General features: G+C 42.6%; 1 protein-coding gene across 1 annotated transcript; it reads left to right on the top strand.

Annotated features, from left to right (window-relative positions):
- Positions 1–3,106: 3,106 nt before the first annotated feature.
- On the top strand, positions 3,107–25,581 carry CCND1 (cyclin D1). The gene is made up of 5 exons (XM_081004140.1): positions 3,107–3,610; positions 5,207–5,422; positions 6,377–6,536; positions 12,657–12,805; positions 22,074–25,581. Exons 1-5 carry the CDS (start codon positions 3,413–3,415, stop codon positions 22,227–22,229), a joined length of 879 nt encoding a protein of 292 aa, XP_080860266.1. The 5' UTR covers positions 3,107–3,412; the 3' UTR covers positions 22,230–25,581.
- Positions 25,582–27,803: the final 2,222 nt, after the last annotated feature.

The raw sequence follows: 27,803 nt of genomic DNA, 5'->3' as shown, positions 1-27,803 counted from the left end.
GGCCCTCCTACCCTGGAAGACAACAAGGTAATCGCTGATTTGAGTAATCCCAAATCCATGCAGGGAATGGGCAAAGGGCGAATGTCCAAATGGGAATCTGTGTTTCATAACTCATACATAACCACCTACCATCCCCACGCGCGCGCACCCCAAACTGCGGTTGCCCTACACTTTCCCTTTTACGGGATCTCTTAAACCAGACACGTGCACTACGAAAGTCCCCTTTCTGGCTTCAACGTCTGCAAGGCTGGCAACGCTTTCCCAATTATTATTCGCCATTAAATAAAGAGCATGTCGGCTCTCTCCGTTTTTCCTTTTGATCGTTGACCAAGCGGGAAAGTGCAACTGTGAACGTGAGAAAAAAGCTTCCATCAAAAGTTTCCTGTTCCCCCCGTTGCAACTCCAGCGTTCACGTTTTTCTTCGGCTCTCGCACTTTTGCCTCAACCCCTTTTGTCTTGTCAGAGAGAAATCAAACAAGTTCCTAGTTCAGATCTGCCTGATCCGCCTGGTAACAGATCTATTCCCCCATTGGCTAATGCTAATTCCAGTTTCCTCTTGTATTGGAGCCCAGTTGGGGAAAGGGGGGGGGAGTTCCCTCCAGGAATTAGAGCCAATTTTGTTTTAAGTGGGCGATCTCGCTCCTGCAATATTGCCACACGCAGCAGAAGCCGGTCTTTCTGTGCAGCCGTCTCAGCTGGAGGGTGGTGGTACAAGGGGGGCTCCGGAAAAGCTGTAGCTGATACTGCTCCGTCTCATAAATCAAGGGCTCCTGCCACACCGACGCAGATTTTTATGAATGAAAAAAACAACAACATTGCTCTGGTCGTGGATCCCCCCCCCGCCACTTTCCCCCCTCTTCTTTAAAGGACTGGAAAGGGGAACCGACTTTACAAAGCAAATATTGTTCGGTATAAAGGGAGTGCGCGCAGCTGGCCACTGACCCGAGTTATATTTACTAAACGCAAATTAAGAAATAAAAATGTGAGTCGCAGATAAGCGGACGAAGAGCTTTTAAAACGAGGACGGAGACACTCTTGACCATCTAACGTTAGTGTGCTTTAGAAATAGGGAAAGCGAAGAGACCGGGGGGGGGGGATTCCAAAAGACTTGGGAAGGTTATGCAAAAACACATCCTTTAAGTTTGCATATCAAGGCGTGCCTGGAATTTGCGGGGAGTTTACTTAACGTTTCACAATGCCAGGCTGCGCTTCAATTAGAAGGCACCCTGGAGACAGAGAAGCTGCACAGGAAATATATATATATATACATTCATATCCGTATATACACTCACGTATGTCAAACAGCGATGTACTCGAACTTTGGGCATGCGCAGAAAGCTGGGGTTGCAAATTCTGCGCATTTACGCGGGAGGAAGCTCCAATGACTGGTACAGACCTTACTTCCGAGTAAACAGGACTGGGCTGTGAGACCTCCTCCATAGGGTTTCTCCATTATATCCTCTAGTCTTATAGAACCGTGCCCGACGGCTCTATCTTTCTTACTTTGGATGAGCCCCATTGAAGTCATTGGGACTTAATTCTAAGTAAGATTACCTAAAATGCGGTGATAATGCCTTATGCAAAGCAAACAGCAGCACGTCCCCATACCTAAACGTATACCACATTTGGATGTTCAAGTGAAAGCCAGGGAGCCAGTTTATAAAGGCGGTTTTGATAAGCGTCGAATTCTGCAGTACTGCTCAATAATTGTGGCTGCGTACTGCAATCCTATGTGTCTGCTCAGAAGGAACCTCCAACTGAGTTCAATGAAACAACATCTCCCCAAAAGTGGTTGATAAGGTCCTACTTTTCCCTCTCCAGTCTGGAAGGGTTTTTAGTTTTCCCTAGATGATAATGATACGTTATATTAAGTTTTGGGTGGCGTGAAATATTTCAAATGGATTGGAATCCCACGCCTACTTACCACGTGTTTTATGATGAAGGCGCAAGGGATTAGATGCATTTAAATTAACAGTTCAAAGTATCTTTCCCTCGACTACAGAAATGAAATCTAAATTCACTCTGAAAGGGGGGGGCCGGATAGAAAAGTGCACTTCCCGTCCCTTCTTTGGGTTCCGGCTAAGCACGTTGGAGGAAATAATGGCCACCATTTTGCTTATGCCATGCTTATGGCATTTCTACGGCAGGCTACCAAAAGATCTGCCACATCTTCCGGGCGAAGGGCTTGCCCCGCTCCAAAATACATTAAATTGGAAACCCCATTGGCTGCAAGTTTACTTCCAAGCAAATGCATGCAGATGCAAGGCTGCATTTTTTTTTTTTTTGACAGAATAGCACCCTGGAGCCAAAATCCAAGTCAAGGAAAGTTTGAGACTGCAATTCTATATGCAGCAGTACTTACCTGGGACTAAACTCCATTGACAATAATGAGACTTACGTCGAAGTAGACGTAATCTACGGAAGTCGCGGAGCCTTTGTTGCGCGTAATGAGTTTAGACTCAGGCTGCTTGGACTTCAAAATTAAACGCCACAAATAATTTGGATCGTCTTTTTATTATTATATCTTCTCTAGCCAGTGGCAATAACTTCGGCCCTCTGTGCAATCCTAAGTACGTACATACTCATACAAAGAAGCCCAATGTGCTTACTCTCTAGAAAGTGTATTTAGAATAGCTGCCCCGGGTTCTTTTCCCAACTTATCCAGAAAATGAGCTTGCCTTCTAAAATAATAACTTAAAAAATGAAATAAAAATAAATACGGCTAAGAATGCTGGTTTCCTAGATGGATGGCCCACGACGCAGATGATCTCTTCCAAACCACCGTAGTGGCGGTGGGGTCCCTTACTTGGAAAAGGAGCCCGAAGCCCCTACTGCCTGTCCGTGTCTGTGTGTGGCCTAGTCTCATTCATCATTCGGCTGCCGGAGCCCTCTCCATTTTTAAAAAATTCTGCCTGATCCAGTGGAAAGACAATTTGGGCTTCCCCCACCACCTCTCTCTGTCTCTGTCTCTCCCTCCTTCCTTCAGCCGAAAAGGGGGAAAAAAGAAAAAGAAAGAAAGCGAGTCCTTGTCCTCATTTGCATTTGCATTAAAAGCCCTGCTTCTGTCTCCGCTAAGCAAAGGGGGAAGGACTTGCAGCCTATGGGATGGCTTTAGGGCTCTGCCCCCTGCTTTTGGCTTCTCTCCCTCTCCCTTCTCTTTCGCATTCTCCCCGCGCTTTGATCTCTGCTTAACAACAGTCACGTCACGGGGGGACTCATACAGGAGAGTTTTGTTGGAAGTTAGAAAGTTTTGCAGCCTCCAGAGGGCTGTAGCAGCAGTAGCAGCAGCAGCAGCAGCAAGCAGCATCTGAGGGACTCCTGGAAGGGGAAGAGCCAGAGAATCTGACTCAGTCCTTTGGAGCAAAGCTGCGCCTGCAGGAGAAGGAGCAAGGAGGAGGCGGAGGCGGCAGACATGGAACATCAGCTGCTCTGCTGTGAAGTGGAGACCATCAGGAGAGCCTACCAAGACACCAACCTGCTCAATGACAGGGTCTTGCAGACGATGCTGAAAGCAGAGGAGACCTGCTCGCCCTCGGTCTCCTACTTCAAGTGCGTGCAGAAGGAGATCTTACCATATATGAGGAAAATAGTGGCCACTTGGATGTTGGAGGTTGGTAAACGCGCTTTGCAAAAGCTTGCGCTTTCTCGCAATAAAACCATTCCGGAGTCCCAGTGTCTCTCTTCCTCTCTTTTCTGTCTTTCTTTACCCCCCTCCAATTTCCTGCACCCTAAAACATACTGTGAAGCATTGATTTCTACCCCCCGCCACCCCCACCCTCCACGCCTTTCCCCTCTTTCCTATAGACTTGGGCTAGTTAAGCTAGAATGCAGCCTTTACGCTGTCACCAATAACAGGGGGCTTGTCGAGTTAGTATATAGAGTCAATTCGTGCAAAAAAAGAGAGGGGGGAAACGAATTTTGGAAGTTTCAGAAAGACGCCCCCCTTCCTCGTGCCTCTGCGGGATCCTAAAGGTGGGATCGGCAGATCCCTGGAGCATGCCCCCCTCCGGATTCTTCGGCAGCCCTTCAACCTTGCCATGAATCGGACTAGGATTTTATTTTAAATTAATATCCATGGACACGTATGCAAGTGCTCCCCGTGCCAGTATTATGCGCCATCTTTGTTCTTTTATTGCAAAGGCCAAGTGTTTATTAATAATTAGAAAGGCAGGAGCCCGCGGGAGGGGGAGAGAGGAAAGTGGGGTTCCCGGGGGGACCCCGAGCAGAGGGGATCGGGCTCCTGGCTTGCAGATCTTGGGGAGTTGCTGCTGGAAACTTTTCTTTGTTCAGAGAGCAGAAGCGAGCCTCTGGGCTTCCCCCTTGGAAGACATGCTTCTGCTGCACGAACTTGTCGGCAAGGTCGCCCGGCAAAAACCGGTGTGGATTTCGCCTTCCGTCGGCGACACGTGTTTGTGGGGGTTCCCATCAGGACCAGGGGCGTCTGGGCTACATTTTCAGCCCTTTTGCGAAGACCTGCGGGCTTGCGGTCTATTTTTAATAAATTTTTGAAAGCCGGGGCGCTGGCAAATGTCGCACGTTGCTTCCTGAGGGAGAGAGAGAAGAGGACTGGGGAGCCCTAGAGTTTGACTTCGGGGTGTCCCCCTAGAGAGTCCCCCGGGTCTCATCCCAAGGGGGATCGGTAAAGGACCCCCGCGGCGGTGTTTTCAGACTCTTTTGGGGGCTCTGCAGATTTTTTAAATATTTTTAAATATTTTTTGAAAAGATGACGTCTGGGGAAAAAGGCTTGCAGCTGCCTCACTGGACGCCACCTTTGTGTCTCGACGAAAGCGGGGGTCGGCAGCTCCCAAGTCAGGGGGAGCCAATAGGGGGCATCTAGGCCATGGCCCCCAACGGGTTGAAACCCCCTTCCCCAATTTTTTTTTGCGGGGGCGTTTGCCGTTCAATAGGGCCCCCCCAAAAAGCTCCAATTTTCTTTTCTTTTTTCTTCCCCGAACGCCGACCACGTTTTTGAAAGCCACATTTTGCTCAACTTGCGACTTTCTCTTTCATTTCTTCTCTTGCACTGTTTCGTCGGTTTATTTGTTTTTATTCGAGGAAATTCACTTAATTTGTTTTGTTTTTTCCCCTTCACCACCTCATAGCCACTGAAAGCAAGTTGGTTGCCAGAAGGCATGGGGAACTCCTTGAGGTTTTTTAATTTTACTTTTTAAAGTGCTAGTTTCAACAGGCTTTCTTTCCCCTGCAGGTTTGTGAGGAGCAGAAATGTGAAGAGGAGGTTTTCCCCTTGGCTATGAACTATTTGGACCGATATCTCTCCTTCGAACCCCTCAAGAAAACCCGCCTGCAACTGCTGGGAGCTACCTGCATGTTTGTGGCTTCGAAAATGAAGGAAACCATTCCTCTAACTGCAGAAAAACTGTGTATTTACACTGATAACTCCATTAGACCCAACGAATTATTGGTAATTTCCTATTTAATTTCATCAGGGAAACAAAGCTATAAACCTCACCAAGGAAAAGAAATAGATTTATATCCCCATCATAACCCACACCTCACATTTGAGGTTTGAGAACTGTGTCTGGCTTTCCCCGGCTTGCGCTCTTCCCGCGTTATCCAGACAAACTTCTAGACTGGCTGAATGGAAATAACAGATATGGCCAATATGGTTCTTGAGATTTCTGAATGACAAAGCCAGGGGTGCATAATATCCCTTCCACATTCCTTGTGGGGCGTGAGCCCTATTGAACTCCTTAGGATTTATTTCCAAGTAAACATGCGTCAAGGAGACAGACTTGCTGAGCTGCAATCCTAAGCACACTTTTTTTTTTGTGGCGGGGAGTAAACAAATATTTTTAGCAACGGTGTATAAAGACAACCTCTGGACGGCTGCAGCCCATATTGTGCAGTAGAATAACTGAATGAAAATTCCCTAATATGTTAAACCCTTATTATTAACTCACAATGAGGAGAAATATAGTAACAAGATGGGGGAGAGGCGGAAAAATGGGTGGCTGGCGCCCTCTTGTGGTAGAAACTCATCTGGCCGGCCGCATGCCTGGTTAATGGAGCGCTGGTTCAGAGCAGCTGGGTGGTGGTGGGGCTGGAGTGGGGGGGGGAGGGAGGGAACAGAATTATGTAATTTTCCTGTGGAAAGGCACCTTTCCCGCCTGCTTCTGTTCTCCTCCGGTGGCATTATGGCTGCTGCCATGTTTGGCAAGAGCCCATTTTTTGCTGGCAAGGCTCGCCCTCCTGCACAAAGCAAGGCACCTAAAGTGAAGCAGACTTCAGGATACAGTGTTAGGATAGCTACTCTGCCAACAAACGCTGCATTTCCAGGTGCTTATAAAGGGAACTTTGTAATCACATTTTTCTCTCTTTCTCTCCATTCTTCCTCCCCCCCCCTCCCCCCTTGTAGCAAATGGAACTGCTTCTGGTGAATAAGCTGAAATGGAATCTGGCTGCCATGACCCCTCATGACTTTATTGAACATTTTCTAAGTAAAATGCCTGTGGCTGAGGACAGCAAGCAGATCATCCGTAAACACGCCCAGACTTTTGTGGCTCTATGTGCTACAGGTATGAGCCTTGCACTCTCCAGAAGGCGTGTTGTGTGTCTGTGTACCCCAGCAAGCACACCCTCCTCCCTTTACCCGCTGCCCAGAATCCCATAGGCACACCCTTTAAAACTGGGCACTAAATTTTCAGCTTAGCTCATGCACTAAGCAGGTGTCTCCTTTTCCAGAACCCGGATTACTTTTGCCAAAGGTGAGTCTGCCAGAAAGAGGCATTTCCTCTCTGTTTCGAGGCTGAAAATCGCTTTGCGGAGTGTGGTTCAGCCTGGGGGAAAGTGGCTAGATTAGTTGTCCGTTGCAGAGCGTCGTGCTCTCAGAGGTCTGCCCAAGAGCTTCAGGGCTGGATGGCCTTGGAAACCTGTTTTTTCCCTCTCTTGTTGTTGCTGTTCTTGCCATTTTAAAGTCATTGGGGTGCAGGGTTTGTGTCTGCTTCCTCTGGAACATTTAGAATTGAACCTCTTCCCGCCCCTTCCCAATCCTTAAGTGCTGCTGGCAGAGGGCAGGAGCAAAGACGTAGAAGTGGGCCCAACGTAGAAGTTCTCTGGCCAAGAGCTGAGTCTCTGCTGTCCACACCCTGCTGACCACGTGCTGTGCTGAAGCCATGTGCGCTCGAAACCGCGGGAGGAGCCAGAGACTATGACAAAGCTCCAGGATTTCATAGAGAGGGGACTGGTTTTTTGTTTCAAGGGCAATCTTTGTGTGTGTGCGTGCGCATGCCAGCGCTTTTAAGCACTCTTCCCCCGCCCTGCCACTTCCCTTGTTGCCGTTTCATTTCCTTGATTCCTTATTCCAGTCACCCTATTCCTATTCCTTACTCCTTTCACCCCCTAAATGACAAGCAGGAGTCTGAGACTGGAAATGTGTTCTTGCATTCCTGATGTTCAGGTAGCACAGCTGGTGCTTTTTTGCAGCAGGCCAAGTGGGGAAGGGGGGGTGTGAATATTAAAAAAGGGAGAGGGAAATGAGTTTTCCTCCAGTGTGGCAAGAATGATTTGGAAATGGCTAAAGGACAACGAAGCAAAGGTCACCAATGCTCACGTTCCTTTGAACGGAAGCCTGCAGTGTTGACTCTTGAGGATCAAACCGGTGTTTTTTGCATACATTCTGGGAGAGTTTATATTGGTGAAATGCGATTTGTCATTATCCCAGGTTGGCATGGGACAATTGAGCTTGAATAGACTTCCCTGAGCTTGGAAAGTTGAATTGCACTTAAAATCCAAGTTGATGCTTGAGGTTAAAGCCCAGCAGTTTGTGATGTCACACCTGAGATGTATTTGGTGGAAAGATCCAAGAAAAACAACAAGCAGATTTCCCCCCCTCCACCTCCCCTTGTTGATTTTAAACAGGCCCTCCTACTGCAGGGGTTGGTTTAGAGAGGTAGCCGCAGACTCTCCAAAGAGAAATATGTAAATATTGTAAATATTTTTCAATCTCGCCTTTCATCCTGAGCCTAACTGTAGCACTGTATGCAGCTCAGGGTTTTCTAGAAAATGCATTCCTCACCATGCTCTTTAAAAACATTAGGGCATTTATTTGTTTTTTTAAAAATAGTTTTTAGTCTTAAGCACAGTTACCTGGGAGTAAGCACCACTGAATCCACTGAGACTTGCCGCTGAGTAGACATGAACAGGAGTGCTCTGTAAAAAGAATCAAGTTTTGGGATAGAAAATAGATTTGTTTAGAGCAAGCTGGCAAGTCCCAATGGTGAGACAAGCCTTGTAACCAGAGAGTGGGTTTTCGAGCCTGTTTGTTTGTTTGCTTCTTACCCCCAAACAGCGTCCTCTTTTGGATATGGGGATGTTTAACCTGGGTTATTGCGCTGGCAGCAGCAGTTCCGCAGTGATGAAAACAAGAATAGTTCAAAGGTCGGAGGCTTGCAAAGAGCCAAGGTCTTTGATCTGCTGTCAGTGTTGTTACGTTTCTGGTTTAGAAGGCACGTCTAGAGGCCTATCTTAAACATTGTTCTAAACGCCATACGTAGAACCGGAAAATGAATTGGTGAATGCAAACCTTGTCCAGAAAAATGTTCTATGCAGGCTTTTAAAAGAAGTGTGTGGAGGTCAACAAGGGAACCCCCAATCCTAATGAAGTCAGTGGGAATTTTGCCTAAGTAAACAGTGTTTAATAGGGTTTTATGTTGGCGAATTTATCCTTAACAGCCACATTTTAGAAAGAAAGAAAGAAAATTAATTGAGGGCTGCTGAGACAGAGATCAGGAAATGGATGCATGGCCTTTCTACAGATAGGATTGGTTTTTACTGTTTCCTCATTCTGCTATTCTAATTTGCCAAGCTCCCATCTGGATGAGTTACAAACCCTGTTTTATTAACTACTGCTGAGGCTTCATCCAAAACCCCATTGAATTAAAGGTCCATTTGGCCATTAGAGCACGGCTTCCACTTCATGCGGAATAAAAGGGGAAGGTTCCTAGAGGACTTTGCAATAGAACTACTTACTTTTAAACAGTGGGCGAAAAAGTTTAAATGAGGTGAAGGCAGGGTAAAACAAATGTTTGAGGATTTCTAGAAGTGTGGTTTTGTTCTAGATATAAAGAAGATTACAAGCAAAGGTGATGCTAAAAGGAATTCCCTTTTATGTTCCTCCTTCAGCTCTCTGTCTAACCAGACTGGATTTGCCTTGTAATTTCTCTCTCTCTTTCACATGTGTGTGTGTTGTTTTGTTTTGTTTTGAATATGTTTTCTCCAAAGACTCCTTTTGTGTGGTGGGAGGCTTGGGACGGAAGAAGAAGAAGGGGGGAAAATTACCACGAGTTGTTTAGCCTAATGAATAGGGCCCTGGCATGGCCAAGGAAGGCACAGATCACACAAATGAAGTGAGCTTCATTGATCCAAGCTGAGACCACTGCTTAGGGAAAAGGCCCTGCTCTAAACAAGCAGAACGATTAATTGGGACAAATATTGGGAGATTCGGGGTTTCATTCTGTTCCTCCGGCTGTCTAAACATAATTGGGTCTGCCACTGCTGCTCCGCCCCCCATCACTTTTCTTCCGCGGAGGATTATTATCATTATTTAATGTGATTTTGCTGGAGAAAAGCCCTCCCTTTGAAATGCGTTTGCCACAATTCGCCTATTCTGCGAGCCTTTCTAAAATTGGAAGTCTCAAGGTATGCGACCAGTTGAAACCTGTTGCATCTCGCAGCCAGTGATTTATGTTCGGAGTTTTGATTTGCCTCAATGAAAAGATTTTCATTCATAGCCCCCAGCTCTCCAGACGGATGGAATTGCTGCTCCATTTAAAAAGGAAAAGGGGGTGACTTGCCTTGTTAGGAATTTTTTTTTTTTTAAAGCGCTACAGCGCCTAGATGCCTGCTTTGTCCTCCCTTCAGGGTGGCTGGCATTCTTCTCTCTCCTCTTTCCTCCCCCCCTCCTCTCCTTTTAACAACACTGAAGTTGTTTATTCTTTTTGGATGAAGTCTCAGATAGGCTACTGGGGATGTGTGCTTCAATTGAGGGGCCCCCTTCCCCATTGTAGCTGTGTCAGGTCTAATTCATCTCACCGAAGCCCCCTTGTTCCTGAGCGCTCAATAGCGCAAGATGAGGCAATGGAGGCTGACAATGATGCCACACTCTTCCCTTGGGAGCATCCAATTACAGCCGAGAGGGGCCCCCTGATTAATATGCTGAAATTAGTGGTCTCTGCCACAAATAATTCCTTGTTGTGTCGCAACAAAAAGTCTGTCCATGCCGCTTGTCTAGAGTGGTTATAGGGACAGGCACAAACCGGTCATTTAAACTTCATTATTGCTTTTCCACCTTGGGAAGAAAGAGGGTGTGACTAGGAATTCCTCTTCCTTTTTCTCTCGCCACTTTAAAAGGAAGTACTTTGTGCATTCCCAAACTTGCTACTCTTTGAATGATCTCATGATCACTTTGCCCATTTTAGAGTTGGAGTTTTGGTTTGGTTTTGTTTTAAAGGTGGGGCCTTCATTCCAAACTGAAAAAAAGCAAAGTTTCCAAGATTGGAAAAAGAATCGAATCTGGGTGATGTAGAAGTCAGAATGCCAGATAAGGGTGGTCATTTCTGTGCTTCTTCAAAACCCTTTACAAGCTCTGCAGCAGTTAATTGGTTTGATGTGTATTCATCCAGTGGGGCTGAAGTTGAAAATTTATTGATGCCTAGGCACAGGCCTTTGTAAAATGAAAAGTAGGAAGGTAATCTCAGGCAACATGGCATAGTGTTTAAATAGCAATACATATAGTCCATGTCTTAGGGGATCATTTAAGAGTTGAGGCTTTGAGCATTTAAATGTGTGTTGCTCTGCACCGCAGTGTGCAAATGCTTCTGAATTGTGATTTCCCTCAACAACAAACCTGAGATTGAGTCTCATAATCTACCAACTGAGCCATCTCTCATCTCCCAATATTTTAAAAGGGCATATTGCCCTATTGTCAACATTTTAAATTGTAATAAGGTGCCAATATTGGGTAGGGATACTCACAGTAGCCCTATTGAACTTAAGGGACATGATAAACTAAGGTATTTTCAATGGATCTACTCTTAGTAAGACTTAATTGAATGCAAGCCATTACATTTAACAAGGAATGCGAAAGAAATGATTTTTGCATAGTCCTGGAGGTGATTTTGCTGATAAAATATTCTCACACTGATTTTCCTGAAGAGCAGCTGCAAATCACAATTTAAAATATTTACGATTTTAAGAAAGTGTTCAGCACAGTGGACTATTGGAAGGGAAATTGCAATTCTATAGATTGTTTGGGGTTTGTAGGTGAGCAGATGGATTGCCTCCAAGCTGCTGGGAGCGTTTCCTAAGTTGATGTACATAGGTTGGCATTTTCTGCTTTCATCCTTACAATCAGATATTGAAACATGTTCTCCCTCTCTTAATTCCTGGTCATGGTCAAATGAAGGCATGAATCAAACATGCCTGCTTAGAAGGAGCCTTAGCCTCAAAATGTAAATGATTGCTTTTTTGTTGCTGTAACATTCTCTAGGGCAGCTATATAGGCCAAGCAATCATGGGAGTGGCTTTGCCGCAAGACCTACAGCAATGCAGTTTGGAAGTGGGCCCGGGCTCTTGTCAGCGTGGTGTCATATCAGAATGTAGCTTATTGTCTGCCGGTTCTTAGGACCCCCTTACACTAAGTCCCCATTGCCCGGATGGAAGGCAGTCGCAGATAAGGGAAGGTTGAAGCAAAACATTTACCGGAGGAAGTGCCCATTTACATCCGATTTCTCTATTTCACTGTAGTGGTGAAGTTCTTGTATATGTGGGGTTCAAGTTTCCACCTTTATTAGAAAGAGTAAAATTTTTGGTTGGCGTATGTGGCCAGAAGTATGTTTAATGGAGGATTGGAACCTTGAACTGCAGTCCCACTCACTTCAGAGTTAATCTCATTGGACTCAGCAGTGCTTTTAAAAAGTACTATACATTTGGGCTGTTGGATGCTGTTCTGCATAGATTGATTATATGAAACCACTTGGACAGAAAATTAGAAAACCCTCTAAATGTGCTCTCTCTGAACAGAGTTGAAACCAGGATTCTATTCTAGTTTTAAAAGTTATTTGGGGGGGGGGATTCTATACTGGCTTTGCTTGCAAGCTCATGGTCTGATGACGAATGCGTTCTTTTAGCTGCTGGAGACTGAACCATCCTGAAAAACGATAGGATGCAAGGTGGTGGTCCAGTTTCAAAGGAGTTGCTACAGCCTTTGGTGCAATAAAGTACCACAAAGCTCTAAATCTATGCAGCTACATGAGATTTGAAGAGGAGCTCTGATGGATTAGGCCAAAGGCCAATTTAGTCCATCAGCATGTTCTCACAGTGGCTGACCATATGTCTATGGGAGGCTTGCAAGCAGAACATGGATGCTACTACCAACACATCTCGTTGAAGGAAATGATTGTGTGGGTGAATTTATATGCAGGTTGGTTTTCATGGGACTGTTCACAGAGATGGGCCAAAAAATGTTCCAAGAGATGCTGTAAGAAAAGCAGTAAGCCTAGATGCATATGTTCACATGGACACGCTTTGCCCATTGGAAACCTTTGTGCACTGGGTCAGCCGCCTTTATTTGCACCCGTGAGCGTAGGGTGGTATGTATATGCAAGCTCACTTCTATTTCTTTGTTTTCCCCCCAACAGATGTTAAGTTTATTTCAAATCCACCTTCCATGATTGCAGCTGGTAGTGTGGTAGCTGCTGTGCAAGGCCTTCACCTTGGAAACACCAACGCTTTCCTCTCTTACCAATGCCTCACACATTTCCTCTCGAAAGTCATCAAATGTGACCCGGTAAGTGATGCTTGATCCGTACTCCTGGTGCCTCCTGGTTGGGGGGGCATCTAGTCTGTTTGTGGGCCTCAAATCAAAGCAAGGGTCAAAAGTTGCTTCACATCTGTCACCTTCTTCATCTTCACTGATTTATTGTCTACATTAGTACCCAAAAGTCTCCTTTATGTATTGTGTGGGCTGAATGCTACCACTAGTTCCAAGCCTTTCAATGAAGAAATACCAAGAAAGCAAAAGAGAAACTCTTAATTTAAGAGGACAAGTTCAGAGGCTGTATTGATCTATAGATAATTAAATCGTGTGGACAAGTGCTCTTAAAAGTAAGTCAAGGAACTAGTGATTGCAGTGAACAGAGCTTTCTCTTTTTTAACCACTCCTGAGATTCTTTATATTGCTAAAAGATGTGTGGGGAAAATGTTAACAGAATTTTAATGGTTTACAACAAGGTAGACCTGCACAGTAGATCATACTGAATTCCAAGCCCTCCCCATCCCAGCTGTTTTTTGTTTTTGTTTTTTAAGTGCCCCATTATTTCATGAAAAGGTAGATGGTCCTCATAGGACTCTTCTTTTTGCCCCGCAGCTTCCTGGAGATGCTCATCAGTAACTAGTGAGCAATAAACGTTTCATGAATGAATGGGCAGGAAGGGAGCCTACATGGAAGACCTAAAGTCAATGATCCATGCCCTAATGGTGTGTGAAGTTGGGGCAGAGTTTAGCTTTGTGCTGGAACAATGTGAAAGCCCAATAAAAAGATGCTTGGGAAAAGGTTCTTGTGAGGTCTCCAAGCACCAACAATGAGTCAAATAAAATCAGCCCTGAGGCTTGCAACCAAATCTTGGAGGCATGGCTAAAACATTCCTTGTTTCATACGTCCATAAATATATAGAAAATATAAGAGTGCAGAATCGAGAGCTGCCGCAATTACAATGAGGCTCCTTAGCATCCTGAGACTTCATAATGAATGGAATGTTGTGGTACTTTGATTGCAAATGCTTGCTTCACTGCTGCATTATACATGGGTTCATGATGTTATTTTTTATTTGGCTTTCAAGCTGCCAAAGTTTTGGCTATAGGCAGTCTTTTTTTCAGGATTGGATGTGCTCAGTCAGTGCAAGCAACATAGATGCCTGCGCTGATCCATCATCTGCCTGCATAGCAAAAGAGAGAGAATAGCGAAGACACTTTGAGAAAAGCATCCTGCCGAAGCAATATTGGCACTAGGTTCTTTTAAATCACATCCTGCCTACTTTTGATTTGATGCCAGATTAGGAGCTAAAGAAAGCACCACAGAGCTGTGTCTTGTTTTGTAGAAAGAACGCTTCATTGAAGGCAGTGCTAACTTACATTTAGTGTCAGGGTTGCAGGATGCAGTTTACCTGAGCCTGATCTACTCTCCTCATTTTTCATGAAGCCTTTGCAGAGCTCGCAAATGATCCCCCTGTTGTCTTGAATGAAGGATGTGTTTTGTGGTAGTGCTAGGTGGATTGAGTCACCTTGTCATGCTCAAAACTGGTTGATTTCAGTGGCACAACTTCAGCTTGAAGACTGTCCCTGAAGCGCTTCAGTGGCACCAGGTCTAAATTCACTCCTTATGTCTTGGCTTCATTTCAAATGTTGAAACAAAGTGGTGTCAGCCTTATACAGATGTTGAACTTACAAATAAGTAGAACATGTGAACAAGGAGAGCAGGGCTGTGCACACTTGCTCTACCCTTTCCCAGTTGCTCTCTACGAGTTTTGAGGGTGGCTGTCAAGACATGAAAATCAGCATTGCAGAACTTTGATTTTCCAGGATATACATTGCTTAGGGGGTGTGCCTAGGAAGAGCAGGGTCTCTACTGCAGCCTGTTGACCTCAAACTCTTGAAGCCCAATGGGAGTTAGAGTTAGTGCCCTTGCCTCTGCTGTCTTTCAACTTGTGTGGTAAACTTAAGTTGGCTTTAATACCTGAATTGCAATCTTGTCTACCTATGGACCAAGTAGGTTCTCCACTGTACTTTGCCTCTGTCCAGTGCAATACATTTGACTTAGGGGTTCCGCAGCAGTTAAATGACCTGCTATCCTGCGCTGATCGTGATTTTAAAGGAAATTATATTTAAGCATATTTTCATGCATAAGATGGAACTGGAGTCTATTGCATTGTGGTCTTCTGAATCATGTGAAACAATACATTCTTATGTGGTTTGGTCAATATCTGAGCTTTTCTCAGAAAGAGGGATTTTTATAATTGAAAACAATGGTTTGGATCCAAAGGTCCTCTTCTGAAGGAGTGTTTTACACATCACACTGGAGTGTTACACAGGAAACAGGGGAGCGGGTGGCGCTGTGGTCTAAACCACTGAGCCTCTTGGGCTTGCCAATTGGAAGGTTGGTGGTTCAAATCCGGACGACAGGGTGAGCTCCCATTTCTCTGTCCCAGCTTCTGCCAACCTAGCAGTTTGAAAGCACACCAGTGCAAGTAGATAAATAGGTACCACTGCATTGGGAAGGTAAACGGCATTTCTGTGCACTCTCTGGCTTCTGTCACGGTGTTGTGTTGTGCCAGAAGCGGTTTAGTCATGCTGGCCACATGACCCGGAAAGCTGTCTGTGAACAAATGCCAACCCAGCTCCCTTGACCTGAAGCGAGATGGGCACTATACCCCATAGTCACCTTTGACTGGATTTAACCATCCAGGGGTCCTTTACCTTTTTACCTTACACAGGAAATATAAAACCTAAGATGTTTGGTTACTTGCCGAATCTCTATGGAGCCTAGTACCTACAGCACGGTGCAGTTCTTTCTGTTAGCACTTGTCTAAGCCCTTGGGAATAGCATTCACAGCTGCTTTCCAAAGATTTTCTGTTCTTTGGATTCAACCCACCAGTGTCTTTCAAAAGAGCTATGATCCAGAGAACTCTGTTCAGTATGCACTGGGACTCAATTTTCCTGACCACAGAAAGGAGGTGAACCTCAAAAGGTGCTAGAGAAAATGGTTTGTGGTTTGTTTATTTACAGAAGCACTCAGTTTCTTGCCTCATGCATTTTGAGTTACTATGTTCATCATTAGACACAGCTACAGACAAGAGTGTGATTCAAGCAATTCTGTTATAAAATTTGGCACATGAGCGTTATGTAGAAACACATTCTTAAAAATCTCTGAGGTTCCATGGATATTCTTTTGTAAAAAGAAATGGCTTGATGTGTCTGTACATAATTGCAGTTTGCTAAATTTTATGTTGTCATACTTTTGAATTGTTTTTATGTGTCTCCAAGAAGGAGTATGGTGTACTAAAAATGCAGTGGTCAAAGGAAAAATGGGGTTATTCTGTAAATAAAACATTTTTATCAGCTTTTGAAGCTTACCACCCTTTGGCAGTAGGGGCTGAATGTCAGTGATGCCTCCCCTTTCCAAGCTCAGTTTTTATCTAATAGCAGCTTCTGAACTGTAGGAACATGGCAGCCTGCCTTTAACAAAGTTAAACCACTGCTGCATTGTCTGCACAGGGGACCAGCTAACTTGTGGCCTTCCACAGCTACCACCATTCCTGGCTGAGGCTGATGGTCCATAATCATTAGATGGATGGGAGTTGCAGTCCAAAAATCAGGAGGGCACAAAAATCCCAAGTTTTTCTGGGTTGCTTAACATAGAACTTGCACTTTATCTTCTACAAGTGCATGGGTTTTCATAATGTGTCACACAGTCGTCAACTTTAAAGTTTAAAAACCACAGAGATCAACATTTCATTTCATTTGAACATCGTAAAATATACTTAAAATTCTTGGCTGGAATAGATGACCTAGAGGATTAAAAAAATAATAATTTACGGTTAATTTTTTACTTTTAACCACGAGAAAGTAAAAGCTAAAATTAATAGCACCTGACTGAAATTCCTTTATGGTTCATTTTGGTAGGAGTCCAATTTCCCATTTTGCTTTTGATCAGTGGTAATTAGAAGTCAGATAGCCACCCTTAGACTCTTGGGCTGTCTTTCATCGGCTCTGTTCCTGACATTCATTTCAAGGCCAGAAAATTGCTACATTCAATTTGTTTTCAATGCTATCTGTTAAATACATTGGAATTTGTGTGGCTTCACACTGGGAGCATCTTGTCTGTAACCACAGTGGACCAGGCAATAAATATTGCAGGATTCTTAAGTTGTCTCTGTTACTTTTCTTTGATCTCCAAATCCCAAATTGACTGACATACAGCCTGATCACAGCTTAGTTATAGTAAAAAGTTATGTCTTTATGTTAGTAGAGCACACTCATTTTCTCACAACTCTCAGGCCTGGTCTGAACAAGCTCTAAGTAAACTTTCCCGAATCTGATGCCCTCTAAAGGTTGTTGGACTACAATTCTCATAATCCACAGGTTCCCTGTTTTAATGTCATTATCGATTGATGGTGCCAATAATTCAATACTAGGCAGTTGTAGCCCAATGCAACCAAATATATATTAGTTTCTAAGGAACAGGATTCCAAAAATATAATCACAAAGTCAGCACTGCCAGACGTAACTTTAATTCTACCACCTTTATTTCTACAGTGCAAAGTGAGAGCTTTTGGCAAAGTTGTTGAGCTTGCCATACTTTCCAGTGATTTCCACCCAGACAGTTTCCGACTGCCGTATTCTGGCTATGCCCGGGAAATTATGGACGTATGGCAGCCCTACACTTCACACAAGGCTTTGGAGAAGATGGGATGCTGCATGAGTTTTGCTTGCTATTTTTGAGATTCCACAGTGTCTGGCACATGGTAACTCCCTTGACATTCATGTCAAGCATTGAGAAGGGAAAGCCAGAAACAGCAAGGTTCTAGTTGGTTCCAAAGCTCAAAATTGAGTTTCAGACATCAATACCAACTCTTGAGTTCCCTGCATCTGCTGAAAGACTTGCCAGTAATCACTGGGGAGAAAAAGCAGCATGGAGCTAAAATTTGCAGGTCCCCTCCAGTGACAACGAATCTTTTGGTCACAATCCCTAAAACCATATGTGCTATGCACCCAGTTTTGTTTGTTCTTACAAATCTTGTGAGTGTCTAGTCACCCTCTAGCAAGCTTGATGAGCTTCAGCATTCCTCCAGCCCAAATCCTGGGAAGATGTTGGGGTATCAGCTCCACAATTGGACTGCACTTTGGAAACTCAGCATGACAAGAGCAGGCCCCAGCTGGCCTTTGGAGCTGGAGAAGGGAGTAGGGATTCCATTATGGAATTTGCTCCTACAAGAAGCAGGGGTGGCCATCAACTTGGATGGCTTTAGAAGACATATTTACGGAGGAGAAAGCTATCAGCAGCGACTATCCCTGATGGCTGTGTTCTACCACCACTGACTGAGGCAGTATGCTTTTAGGACGGGGGAATGTTGCTGTGCTCAGGTATCTGCTTGTTTCCCACAGGCTTCTAGTTGGCCACTTTGAAAACAGGATGCTAAGCAAGGTGGGCCACTGGCCTAATCTAGGAGATCCTTCTTATGATCATTCCAACATTGCACTTTGCTTCAAAGGCATCTTCTGGTGGGCATGTGTTTGTGTGTGTGGTGGTTTCCAAATACAAGAGCAGAACTGGGGGCTACATTACACTGTGTTTTCAAGTATCTTCACAACTTGAGTCCCCGTCAGGGAAAAGGGCAAAGGATAACTAAATAACAGTAGTAGTGATGATGACTGCCGAGACCATTGTGTTCCTTACCTCCAAGCTTAGAAGAAGAGTTTGGGGATAGTCTCTGTCAACACCGTAGTTCTAAGATGCGACTGCCATATTGGAAGTGTGTGACAGAAATGAACTGCATGCTTACTGTGCATAGAGATGGGACGGGGCTGAGGATTGTCCCTGATGTCATGCTAAGTTTTGGAAACTACAGCATGAATTTAGGGGTAAGACCTGTGCCCCCTTGGAGCAACTGGAATTTGTGGACGCCAGAGGTCTTGCTTTGTTTAGAACTCTGACCACGTCTATAGGTTTGATAATGCTTTCTCAGTTGTTAATTTTGTGTGTGTGTGTGTGTGTGTGTGTGTGTGTGTGTATGTATGTGAATATGAGTTCCTCTTAAGTGTTATAGGTAAGCCTTTCCCAACCTTGCGCCCTGCAGGTGTTTTGAACTACAGCTTCCACCAATTCCATCCAGCACAGCCCTACAGACTGGGGCTGATGCGAGTTGGTGTTCAAAACACCTGGATCTCACTAGGTTGGGAGCAACTCCCGATAGGTGGAATTGGTCTGGCCACTCAGCTTAACAGAGTCCCATCAGGGGACCTTCAAGTGATGAGTGTATCACATGTGGCATTTGAATATGAGAAAAATATGATATACTTTCATTCAATATGGAGTTGTTGACTATACTGTTCAGTTATGGTTGAATCAAACTCACAACTTTCCCCAAACTTTCTGAAAGTGATAGAATTTGTTTTTAAAATCCTTGTGAAAATGCCTATATATTTCTTTTTATATTTCTTATTTGGGTTAAATAAGAATGTGTGAGATCAGAGTAGGTATGGAAACACCATATTCGTATCTATTAAGAAAAGCCAGCGCTGTGTAGGGTGCCTATGGCATAATTGCTTTAGGATATAGGGTGTTTCTTTTTGCAATTTAAAATACTGTCTCTCTGTCAAGAGGAAATATTACACTAGAGTTTAAACCAGTAAAGGTCAAAGGTTATTTGTTTTCAGTGAGCTGTAACTGATGGTCTGATCTGCTTAGAGGTAGGATTAACCTCCCTCTCTCTCAGAAGAGGCTTGCAGAGAATTGTTTGCTTGGGTTTTTAATCTTATTTTACCCCCCAAATGCCATGTGGTAGAGAAGGTTCTTGTGGCAGCGGAATCAGTGAAAAGCTGGTAGGTCACACAAGAAGCTTCTGAATGAAGGCAGAATTGAAACAGGAAAATAAAGAAAACAGCAGGCAGGTCACCATCTCAGGAAAACAACATTCATTCTCAGTCATGCACATCCTAACACTTTTGACGGCAATTTATCATGGAAGACTGGGTTCACCGCAAGGGCTAGCACATGTCATAGGTTAAATCAGAAAAGGCAATCCCAAAAGGAAACTTCAAAGTTCTTAATACACAGAGTTAAACATATTGAAAAAAGCTTCTGCGGTGTTTGTTAGAAAGACAGGAGTAAACAGCGAGCCAAAGGAATTTCGGCAGACTGCTGTGGGATTGTTTGTTTTGCCTATTTAAAGCACTTGGCACTGAAGAAGGTATCCCACCAACAAACAGGGATGCATGTGCTGGTGATCAACCAGGTCTCATTCCAGTCTTAATTCCTAGTTGGCATGGCTGATCCTTTTGGGACCAATTCCAGAAAAGTAGCCATGTTAAGTTTGTTGCAGAAACAACAAGGAAGAGACCTTTGGCACCCAAAGTTCATGCCGCGTTCAATTTGTCACTCTTCTTAAGATGTCAAAACTCTCCTTTTTGCTGTTCTTATTCTGTTTAAACATTTCCAAATCTCCTAAAATATCCTATCTCAATGCATTTTCCTTTCAGACAGTGTGGATGAGTACTAAGTGGTCGCCATATAAAATACAATAAAGGGGCTCTGGGTAGTATTTTCAAAATAGAAAAGTATGCCATATTGTCAGAGTATGTTAAGTTCGTTGAGCTGTGTTTACACTGCCGACATTCAACAAAATAGCTTGGTTCATCAGCTATGATGTACTCTTTAAAGCCCTTCCTGTAGTTAGACATCAATGAATGCTTACCATTTAACTACTGGCAAACCCCCCCCCCCAACCCTATATGTTAATAGCTTTCTATACATTCTGATCTGTTGCATACATGAAATGGCCTAGTTCATGTTGTATATATGAAATCCATAGTCTTCAGCCATTTCAGACCAGAAACCCACCTATAATCCAAACATGGATTTATTAATTTTTTACTATCTGTTTGCTTCTGCTGCTTTAGATCAAGCTATACTCTGGTACTCTGTCCCGACCCATCAGTTGAAAACCAATGGTATATATTATAATAGCCATTTAATGGGAAACTAAAGATGGCTCTGGGCTTCATGCAGAATTATTTAATATGCTTAGCGTCACACTAAGATTTCACTTCAGAATACATTTGCCTGAAAAAGCCTATATCTGCAACGAGCATTTAAGGCTGGCTCACACAGCAAATATGGACAGTGATTCAAAGTTCAGGTTCTCAGATTTGTTTCTTGACTGGGTTGCGCACTACCGGGGGGGGGGGGGGGGAGAGAGTGGTCCTTCAAACATTGCTGGACTATAATTCCCATCATCTCTAGCCATGAGCAATGCTGGTGAGGCTGATGGGAACTGGAGTCCCAACAGTTCCCTATGGCCTGGAGGGCTACGAATTTCCCACCCCTACTCCACAGGAAGACTTCTTTACTCATTTAGTTGTAAGTGCAAAGGAGCTACTTCATTTGAACTGGCTGGAGAAGCCCAAATCAGAGTGCCTTTGAAAAGAAAGACACAGCCTCAAAACCCAGCTGGTGAATCTTCCAGTGGTTACTTCATAGCTGTTGATGATACTTCTGTCCTGTAAGGAGACCTAGAGAAGATGCTCCAGTGGTCTGCTTGCTTACTGGCTATTCTGTTGAGAATAATAGCTGTGGACCATTTAGATTAATTAGTGGTGACCTTTTATTGAAATGAATACTCGCACCCTCTGCCTTGGGTGATACTTGCGTCTTCAGCCTTGGGTGACTTGGAAGTTACATGTGCATTCCGCAACTGGCAGCCAGCCTTTTGCGAGGAATTGGAGACATCTGGGTACCATGTTTGGCACTTAACATCTCTTAACTGGCTGGCACGGCTGCGATGCCGCAACAGTCAGCTGTTATGTGGGGCACCACAGAGTTAAAAAATGCATGGCTTTTGGTGCTGCAGGGCCCTGCGAATCACCTAGCTTGCACCGCACCAAAAGGAGCACACATATCAGGCACGCCCAAAACAGTTGCTACCTGTATTCATTATTTCAATATTTTGTGTGAATTGAATTGTTGGTTGTTGGCTGCTTTGGGCTTTCCTTGGGGAGGAAAAGCAGGATACAAGGAATAAAGGAAATAATAACAAAGTGTGAACATCAGGGGCCAGAGTCACCAGGCATTCTCCTGTTTCTTCTACCTACCTCCAAATTCATATCTACACATGCATTGGGCTTTTGAGTCGGAGACCACAGTGGTGGCCACTTCTGAATTATTATGGCTTACTTATGACTTACACTTTTCCATTTGTTTATATGCTTTCTAGGGATAAGCTGTTTGGCTGTGCACACTTCTCTCTGTTTTGCTAAAGAGTTTTCCCCTTCTCTTTCGCAGGATTGTTTACGAGCCTGCCAAGAACAGATTGAATCCCTCCTTGAATCTAGTCTACGCCAGGCACAGCAACACAACATATCTTCAGAAACAAAGACTGTTGAAGATGAAGCTGATCTTTCCTGCACACCCACTGATGTTAGAGATGTGAATATTTAAGGAGGACTTCTGCAGTTGGGTTTGCTTGGCAGTACCAGCAAACAACAAAAGGGCATCTGAGAAGGAAGTGGAATCAGGATCTACTCCCCCCCCCCCGCCCCTCCCTCCCCCCACCCAGGAAAACCTTTTCTCCAGGACTTTTTATACCAGAAGGGAAAATGTCATTCATTCTTTTCTTCGCTATTCCTTCCTACCCTTTGTGACTCTTAACAGACAACCCCCCTTCACTCTCAACCGTCTTAAAAAGAAAAAAAAAATAGTATTTGCATGATCTCCAGGGGTTTGTGCTACAAAAATAGAAGATTTTATACAATAATAATCAATTAGTTTTTTATATATTAAAGTGTTTTTGTCTTTATGTTGTAAAAATAGGCATTAACACACACACACACACACACACACACACACACAGTCTCTCCAGGGGAGGTATTAGATTTGATTCTTGCATATTAAAAAGCCAACCATTTTTAAAGTAGAAGAGGGTGTGTTTTTTTAGATAGGTTATATGTGTTTTGGGTGTGTGTTTTTTTCCTTTAAAAAGCATAGCTTTAATGCAGTTCTAGGCTTTTCTGTATCTTGCTTGCTTATGCATTTAGTCACTTTATAATTCATCTGTAAATGTTTATTTTATCCCCTTAGGTTTTTATCCTCTTCACCTTATAAATGGTTTTAATGTAACCTTTACGTTAGTATATGTTAGCAATCAGCATTATTATATGTTAATCTTCTGTGCCTGTGGATTACCTGTGTGTAAGGCTTCTAGGGGTTCCAGCTTAGCATGGCCAGGAAAAGATCCGACATTCTGTTCCAACATTAAAGAGAAGTTTCAATAGCTATATAATATATTTTTGTAACCTTCCTATTTTTGTAGTGTACAAAAACGTGCTGGTTTTCACCCAAACGATACACAGCCTAATTATATCCAGGTTGAATCCACAGTTTTATCTTCTTTTTTATTATTATTATTGTTTTAAAACCATTCCATTTCAAAGCACTTTCAGTTCATTAGGTATAGGAAATACTTTCTTTTTTTGTGTGTGGGAATTTTTTTTTCTTCAAATGGAATGGTTTGGAAATTATATATATAAATATATAAATATATATATAAAGTGCTTGTGTGCAAACTCAGAATTGCAAAGCAAGTGCATTTAACTATGGTGTGAGGAAAGGTGGGGTTGTTGTTTTTTCCTGAAGGGTTGTGTTCCAGTCAGAGAAATTGCATTCACAAAATTGCCAGGATATCTTCCTAACCTTTTCAATAGAAGAGATGTTTAGAAATCTTTTGGTGCCAATTCATTTTTTTAAAAAAATATAAATTTAGGGGCCTGAAAGGTTTACCTATAGGACACATATTTTGAGAATTGTCTCTAGATGTTGTACAACTGAAGGCTATTAAACACTAAAATATATAATTTATAGTTAAGGCTAAAAAGAATATTTATTGCAGAGGATGTTCAGAAGGCCAGTATAATTTGTAAAATAAATCACCCCCTTGATTCTGAGAAAACAAAAAGATCTTTCTGCCCTTGATGTTGCAGTTTTAACTCATCTTACTAAGAAATGAGGACATGTCAAGATAGTACTACATTCGGCCCAGATGATTCCAAAATAACCACAAGAAAGCACCATAGTTAAAAGTGTAGAATTGGTGTACTTGAAAAGAAAAGAAAAGTTCTTAATCCAGTGTATTTCCCCTCCTTTTTTTTAATTTAGCTACAAATAGAAAATTTGCACATCTTGGCTATGTATCTTTTTTATTATTATTGTAGAAAGTAGCTGAAGGGACGTGGACATAGCTGTTGAAGTTGATGCTTGAGGAGAATGTGATGGCAAAATGTATGTGAGAAACTGCCGCTAAGGTGTTGATTGTAAAAAACAAAAAAAAAAGTTTTAAAAAGGAAAAAAAAAAGGAGCGGACGCTCCCATTTTTTTTTATTGAGCTGCTATGGATAAATTCCCAGCATGAATTGAAAAGAAAAATTAACATTGCTTTTCTGTATCTTTGTCATTGTGTTTTGCTGCTATTTTGTGGTTGTTGTTTTTTGTTTTTTTGGTTTTTTTTTTTTTTTTTGGTAATACAATGTCATATACTGCCATGTTATAGGTTTTAAATTTTCTCATAGAAAATTATATTATTGACATTTTTTGGTAGATTTTTTTTTATGTGATCAATTTTTACTTAATGTGATTTACTGCTCTATTCCAAAAAAGGTTCCTGCTTCACAATACCTCATCCTTCAGTTAACCGTGTTTAGATCAGGTTTTAATGTTCGTTCACAATGCCTCATAGTTCTACTGCAAGCTGAAATGCATTGGACATTATTCTGAATGGGTCTCGCGATTTGCAACTAGTTTGTGCTAATGTTAAAACAGCAGACATTTCAGAAGATCGAGTAATGTCAGGTTCTTTTGGTTATGTTTTTTTTTGTTTTGTTTTTTATAAAGTGGATTCTTTTTTTTCTGATCTGGGGTTTATTATCATAGTAGTTTTTAAGCTGTGTTATTAGCCACATTTGATATATGAAAGGTGCATTATAATATAACTCTTATATATGCCCGATGCTTTCCATCACTGGGGAATCATCATGCGGTATGATAGGTTATCTTCTGGAATTTAAGTATTGTGTGTGTTTAATCTGTTATGATATATTAGGGTTTTTGTTGATGTTAATTATAGCATAATGCTAATTTAAAAAAAAAAATACAAACAACAACCTGTAAATCTCATTAAGTAAGCCAGCTAACAGAGTTGTATGGTGAAGAATAATCTAGTTGCCTGTATGCTGCTAAACCAAAACAGAATTAGAACTTCATTTTTGAGGGCAAACGCAGTTAAGATCCTACCTAAGCTTATTCAAATGGAAAAGGACAGCAGGCTTGTAAGGCTTCTAGCATTCGCAGGACCCACGAGGACTGGATTCATTCTGTCCAAATTTCAGGAACATTTCTTACTGCTTACCTCATAGACATTTCTGTTTGTGGCATCTCTGTGTCTCTGAACCAAACAAGATTATTGAGTTAGTGGTTGTTGGTTATATTATGTGTTGCTCACTGAGAAGCGGCAGCGTGTACTGCAAAATTTTAAGTATTGTATGTACTAAAAGGCCAAATGCTGTTAAGCGGGTTCACGTGCCAACAGAGATGCTTTATTTGTCACATTGTTATAACGATCTATAGAAAGCAAAACAAATCAGATTTGTATCTTTAAAAAAATAATAATATTGTACTTATTGGCATCACTGGTCTGAAATGCACATGTTCACCAACAGACCTGTAACAGATAAGTTTCCAGCAAAAGAAAGAAGAATAAAGACCTCCCCTAAAAGTCTAGAAATAAATTTGTAAAACCCAATGCTTGTGTCCTGTGCTTTTATTCAGTGGGGACGGTTTGTGAACCACAAATCTGCTGCACTCAATTATCCTTTATTAGAAGTGTTCATGGTTCAATATAGTTCAGTTTGGTATCTGTTCTATAAAGATTGAGATGTTGAGTAATGTTTTCACACATTGACAGAATAATGAAATGATCAGAATATATTCTTGGCACAATCCTTCCCAAACTCACTAACACAATGCAAAGTTTCTATATAATGGATCACATTTTTTAAAGAAGCCTTTATTTCATAAACATGGTGCATTTACAAGGTTGTCTCAGTCCTTGACAGCGTTTTGCAAAGTTCCTAATGAAATATATGGGCCAGCTTTTTCTTGCAGTTTGTTAAACATGACCTAAAAAGCTTTCACTTTTCTATTAAGTGTAACACTAGATTCTCTACCTGCTCTGACTAATTATATTAGTTTTAACATGTGGACCACATCTCATACCTTTACAATACAGTCTTCTGATGTCTAGGTCCTTGTGGTTCTCTTGCGTGCCTGATTCTGTGAGTTACAACATGTCCTGATACTATGATCACCCTATGCTGGTGGGCAAGAGTCTCTCAATGGAGCTCCCTCTGAATGGGCCCTCCTCCCCACAGTTACCACTGCCCAGTCATTTCCTTTGCGGAGTCCACACAATTGCCCATTGGAAGGTACTTGACAGCAGCAAAAGCCAGGGGACTCCAGGAGGTATGACAGTGAGGACCCAGCCCTGGTGCCATCTTGGAAGATGCCAAACAATGCCAACCCCTGGTGCTGGTCCTGCGTTTACCCTCAAGACAACTTTGCAAGGTGAACATAATGGTTGATCAAGGATTTGAACTTGGATTTCCTTTGTCCAAACTCAAAAAATTGGTTCCAAATTTAATCCTCCAAGGCCATGCAACATGCGTAGGCTTAAGGGGGGATCCATTCAAAGGTAAGCACTTTTAAAAGTCTTCGTTATTTCAGTGTGAGAAAGTGGAGCATGTACTACTTGCAGCTGGACTTAAAAATTAAAAACAATTTGGACTTTCCTCCTTTTCAGTATCTGAATGATAAGGCATTAGAAATTGCACATACAGAAACTAACACTAGCAGAAGCCAATGCAACAAGTCCTGCTAGCTCAACTGGACTCCTGTAGTCATGTTGCTGATACACACAGGCCAGCAAAAATATATCAACTTTTATTCAAATATCAGACAGAACCAGAACAAATTGAAAAGTGCATGATTAAGTGGGTGCAAATGATAGGAGAGAGTATTCACCTAGATCTTGGTAGAAACGTACGGGAAGCGGCTCACAAATTTTCTTTGAACATGGGCATAAGGAGGAAACTATAGTAATGACAAGATTGTATAGTACTCCAGCCAAGGTACATAAAATTAGTAAGAGCCACTCTCCCTTATGTTGAAAATGTCAAGAAGAGATGGGGGGGGTTCACATGTGGTAGAAGTGCAAGATGGTGAATAAATATCGGAAGATAATAAATCACAAATATGTTACCTATGAAATCCTATTATGCCCAATTATAAAAAAAAGTATGTCAAACAGTGGGATCAGAAGACAAAGAATTCCCTATATAGTAGCAGAAAATAGACAAAATAAGCTTTTGCCAAATTGGTAGAAATTTACTTACAATACAAAAAGACACCGTTTGGGACCACATAAGTCTTCTGGGCATACACTATATTAATATATTTGGGTAGCTGAATTAATGCAAATCAGATGTTAACATATTGGGTTTATTATAAGAAAGGTTAATGAATGTTTGAAATGAAGTGTTAAACCTTTTAATAGATCAAGAGATTAAGATGATTGGGTTAAGAAAGCTCTCTGTTGGACTTGAGTTTTTATAGATTGAATATAGTTTTTGTTATGTACTTGATTTTATTTTTCGTTTGTATATGCCTGGTGATATTGATTCAACTGTAACTTTCGGAATATGGATGATTTGGATAGATCTTCAGCAATCACTCATAGTCGAGTAAGATTGTCTTCCATAAACACGGTTTTAACAATGTGTCCGTAAGTGACTGTGGAGGCCAATTCTGGATCCACACATCCTTCCACAGTGGGGACATTGGTTTCTGGGTGGGAGTTGATCACGGTGTGGATTTGCCAAGCGTGCCTTCCTCTTAGCACGTTTCTCCCTTGCATCCTGGGTTTGAGTGTCTTCAGAGTCCAGAAGAAAAAGAATGCACTTAATCTTT

Source organism: Podarcis pityusensis (genome assembly GCF_964106645.2).
Source record: "Podarcis pityusensis genome assembly, chromosome: 1".
NCBI classification, from domain to species: domain Eukaryota; kingdom Metazoa; phylum Chordata; class Lepidosauria; order Squamata; family Lacertidae; genus Podarcis; species Podarcis pityusensis.
The sequence above is the reverse complement of the archived record's forward strand: the minus strand, read 5'-3'. Positions and strand labels throughout refer to the sequence as shown.

Coding starts and splice junctions, on each gene's coding strand:
- CCND1 (XM_081004140.1), top strand. CDS start 3,413: ATGGAACATCAGCTGCTCTGCTGTGAAGTGGAGACCATCAGGAGAGCC. Junction 6,537..12,656: donor TGTGGCTCTATGTGCTACAG/GTATGAGCCTTG, acceptor TCCCCCCAACAG/ATGTTAAGTTTATTTCAAAT. Junction 12,806..22,073: donor AAGTCATCAAATGTGACCCG/GTAAGTGATGCT, acceptor TCTCTTTCGCAG/GATTGTTTACGAGCCTGCCA.